Source organism: Pundamilia nyererei, unplaced genomic scaffold (genome assembly GCF_000239375.1).
Source record: "Pundamilia nyererei isolate P.nyererei 1_Seehausen unplaced genomic scaffold, PunNye1.0 scaffold00238, whole genome shotgun sequence".
In the NCBI taxonomy this organism is placed as follows: Eukaryota; Metazoa; Chordata; class Actinopteri; order Cichliformes; family Cichlidae; genus Pundamilia; species Pundamilia nyererei.
This window is the reverse complement of record NW_005187639.1, coordinates 806,388-810,476: the sequence shown is the minus strand read 5'-3', so window position 1 is coordinate 810,476 and position 4,089 is coordinate 806,388. Positions and strand designations below refer to the sequence as shown.

The window sequence follows — 4,089 nt, the reverse complement described above, 5'->3', positions numbered from 1 at the left end:
ATAAAGTTGGGTGTCATCTGTATAGCAGTGTAAATGTATGTTACGCCTTCTAAAGGTGGACGTGGCTCGCACTGTGCTGGCGCTAGCTAGAGCGAAGGACCCAACATCTGTGTCGCGCTGGGTGCTGCAGTCAATTTTTACAGCTGCTGTACGTGTACGAGATGCGCCCGCTTCCTGTCATTTCCAAACACGTATCTCTGACTTTGTTTAGTTAGTGACGTTTCCACAGCACAGCTCTCCTGCCGAGGTCCACAGAGACATGAAACAAATGACTTACTCAAAGCAGTTGTACTATGAGCACGGCGTGCACGCGCCCTCGCTGGCGTGCACTTTGCTTGACGCAGCAGGAAACTGCTGCAATCGAAATGAATATGTTTCTATTAGATTACTGTGATTCAAACCACTTGCAGTAATCATAGTACTTGTACTGCATATAATAACTGCAGGACTTGTGCTGCAGATAATAATGGTAGTACTTTTACTGCAAACAGCTATTGCAGTACTTATATTGTAGATTGCTGAAGTGTGCTGCAGATAGTAGTTGTAGTACTGTAGGTATTTATTTATTTATTCTGTGTACTACTGAATCTGTTTATTTGTATTCAAACACAGTACTGCTGTACTTATTCTTAGTTTATGTGTAGTTTTACAGTTTGCACCTTCGATCCATGAGGACGACATTTCACACGACCCGACCACTAATCACAGTACATGTACTGCAGGTACTTCTGCGAGCTGTGTCTGGACGATAGCCTCTACGCTCGGACGTCCTGTAAGCTGAAAACTGACAACATCTTCTGGGGCGAGCGCTTCGATTTCAGCAGCCTCCCACCTGTCGCCTCCATCACGCTGCACCTGTACAAGGACACCGACCGGAAGAGGAAGAAGGACAAAAGCAGCTACGTCGGGTTAGTCAACATCCCGGTCGCCACGGTGACTGGCAGACAGCTGGTGGAGAAGTGGTACACACTGAGCACGCCCAGTACAATCCGAGGTATGTAGATCCACTCGGGCTCGTGCGCTGAGGTGTCTCATTTGTGTCACCCTCTTAACCTGTCCCACCCGATTTCAGGTAAGTCGTCTGTGCCAACAGTGAGGGTCAAAGCACGTTACCAGAGTATCGTCATCCTGCCGATGGAGCAGTACAAAGAGTTTGCGGAGTACATCAGTTCCAACTACCTGCTGCTCTGCTCCACCTTGGAGGCCTCAATCAGCCTGAGAGCGAAGGAGGAGCTCGCTGCTGCACTCGTGCACATCCTGCACAGCACGGGCAAGGCCAAGGTAACCCCGCCCACCACACCTGAACTCTACACCTGGCCTGCCACCACCACCTGTTCTTCTTTCAGCCCAGTGACCTTTCACCCCTCACTACAGGACTTCCTGACCGACCTGATGATGTCAGAGGTGGACCGTTGCCGTGACAACGACCAGCTGATCTTTAGAGAGAACACATTGGCGACCAAAAGCATTGAGGAATACCTGAAGCTGATTGGACAGAAATACCTACAGGATGCACTTGGTACACACACACACACACACACACACCCCTGTGTGCTTATTGTGATATTTATTGATCAGCTGTGTGTGTGTGTGTGTGTGTGTGTCCAGGTGAGTTCATCAAAGCTCTGTACGAGTCTGATGAGAACTGTGAGGTGGACCCGTCTCGCTGTGCGACCTCTGACCTCGCGGAGCATCAGGCCAACCTGAGGATGTGCTGCGAGCTGGCATTTTGCAAAATTCTTGACTCATACAGGTACGCACACAAGATCACGCACACCACTGACGCTCCAGGCCGGCACACGCTGACTCTTGCCGATTGTCACTCAGGGTCTTCCCCCGGGAGCTGAAGGAGGTGTTTGGGTCATGGCGGCAGGAATGCGGCAACCGAGGACGGCCAGACATCAGCGAGCGCCTCATCAGCGCCTCGCTGTTCTTGCGCTTCCTGTGTCCGGCCGTGATGTCGCCATCACTATTCGACCTGATGCAGGAATACCCTGATGAACGCACAGCGAGAACCCTGACGCTGATCGCCAAAGTGATTCAGAACCTTGCCAACTTCAGCAAGTATGCCACGGCTTTTATTGTGAAACAATACAGGGCTTTTATTTGGAAAGGACAACAGCCTTTTTTCTAACGGGGTGTAGGCCTTTTATTTTGATGGAATACAGGGTTTTTATTTTGAAAGGACTCCAAGGCTTTTATTCTAAAGGAGCAAAGAATTTTAAAAAGAATTTATTTTGAAAGCAGTTTAGGTTTTTTTTTAAAGGACTTTTATTCTGAAGGAGTGATGAGTATTTATGGTGAAGGAGTGGAAGGCTTTTAGTTCTGAAAGGAGTTCAGGACCAGTATTCTGGAAGAAGCCCAGGGCTTTTATTGTGACGTACCAAGCCTGTTCTGAAGTAGTGCAGAGCTTTTAGTTTGAAGTCTCTGTACCTGCACTGTGCACGGCTACCTGCCAACTGTGTGCGTGCGTGCATGCTGACCTGCTGACGCTGGCGGTCTTACCTGTCGCGCAGGTTCGGCACTAAGGAGGAGTACATGCTGTTCATGAATGACTTTGTGGAGCGGCAGTGGAGCAGCATGCAGCGCTTCCTGCAGGAGATCTCGAACCCCGACGGGCTGAACCACACCGCCGGCTTTGACGGGTACATCGACCTCGGCCGTGAGCTGTCCAGCCTGCACACCCTGCTGACTGAGCTCGACCAGGTAATGCACCTGTCTTGGCAGATGACTCACCTGCCTGCCCAGGTAACTCCTTGACTGCTCTCTCTCTCTGTTTTCTCCAGTCGTGCCTGTCGAAGCTCGGCCCTCTTCCTCGAATCCTCAGAGACGTATCGGCAGCGCTTGCCAATCCAGGGGGTGTGGCCAGTGCAGGGGGCGTATCTGTTTCTTCCCCAGAGCCTCAACGTGTAGTGTCTCCGCCCCCTCTCTCCCCAGCCCCCCTGTCTCCGCCCCTTTCTCCACCTCTGGCGACCTGTAATCCCTCTGTTGGCCTGCAGGGCAGCATGGGACTTGATGGAGGGTTAGCATCCTGTGTTTCCTGTTAGCATTAGCATCCCCAGTGGTGAACAGAGAGGGCTCTCACATGGAGCTTCTGCACATGCTCACAGTTGTCTGTGCATGCCAGCGCAGGAAGAGTCTGGCTGATGCATGGCTTAAATATCTGACGTGTTATCTGTGTGTGTGTGTAGATTGGTGGATTTCACCAGACTCCCCTCGCCGACTCCTGAGAACAAAGACTTGTTTTTCGTCACTAAAGGGTCGAGCCTACAGCCTGCATCAGGTGACCTTTCACCTCTCTTCTTTATCCACTTTCCCATTTCTCCACCACTCTGTCACCCCTGACTCTTCCTGTGATGTCACTTTCTCCAGGCATGCAGGGTTCTCCAGCACCAAGCTCATCCTACTCAGAGTCCAATGAGAATGAGGCAGCGTTTGAAATGACCAATGGAGGTCGGAGAGAGGGGTCCGAGCTGAACAACGAGAGCCGCAGCTTGTCTCTGGTGGACCTGCATGACACCTCCCCTGGCGACGGCCTCGACGATGGTCAGTGGCAGCGCAGGACGGGGCTCCTCCCCCTCTCCTTCCAGAATCCCGTCTATCACATGACCACCACATCACCGCGGCAGCCACAGCAGCAGCAGCAGGCCGACGCCACACCCTCAGACGGCTCGGTGGGGTCGCAGGGAAATGCAGACGACAGGAACACCATGGTGACCAAACCGGCGTTTCTTACCCAGATGTCAGTGGGACTGACAGGGGGGGAGAGGGGGGAGAGGATGTCTGCTATGTCGAGCAGCAGCAGTGGCGAGGAGTACTCGCGCCGAGCACTGTCCCTCAGCGAGACACTCACAGGTAGAGTCCAGGGTCGGGGGTCAGAAGCAACAGGAAGTGTTTGTATGTGTGTCAGTGCTAGGACCAATTCTGTTTACATTACAGGGAGTGCAGAATTATTAGGCAAATGAATATTTTGTCCACATCATCCTCTTCCTGCATGTTGTCTTACTCCAAGCTGTATAGGCTCGAAAGCCTACTACCAATTAAGCATATTAGGTGATGTGCATCTCTGTAATGAGAAGGGGTGTGGTC

At 51.8% G+C, this 4,089-nt stretch overlaps 1 protein-coding gene across 1 annotated transcript in view; it reads left to right on the top strand.

Annotated features, from left to right (window-relative positions):
- LOC102193617 (disabled homolog 2-interacting protein-like) overlaps nucleotides 1-4,089 on the top strand; it is a 53,183-nt gene that overhangs the window by 42,117 nt on the left and 6,977 nt on the right. Inside the window, exons 9-17 of the mRNA XM_013914937.1 lie at nucleotides 723-994; nucleotides 1,073-1,281; nucleotides 1,375-1,519; nucleotides 1,609-1,753; nucleotides 1,828-2,064; nucleotides 2,517-2,706; nucleotides 2,787-3,022; nucleotides 3,192-3,283; nucleotides 3,373-3,855. Coding sequence (XP_013770391.1) covers nucleotides 723-994; nucleotides 1,073-1,281; nucleotides 1,375-1,519; nucleotides 1,609-1,753; nucleotides 1,828-2,064; nucleotides 2,517-2,706; nucleotides 2,787-3,022; nucleotides 3,192-3,283; nucleotides 3,373-3,855 — 2,009 coding nt within the window. The remainder of the gene's footprint in view (nucleotides 1-722; nucleotides 995-1,072; nucleotides 1,282-1,374; nucleotides 1,520-1,608; nucleotides 1,754-1,827; nucleotides 2,065-2,516; nucleotides 2,707-2,786; nucleotides 3,023-3,191; nucleotides 3,284-3,372; nucleotides 3,856-4,089) is intronic.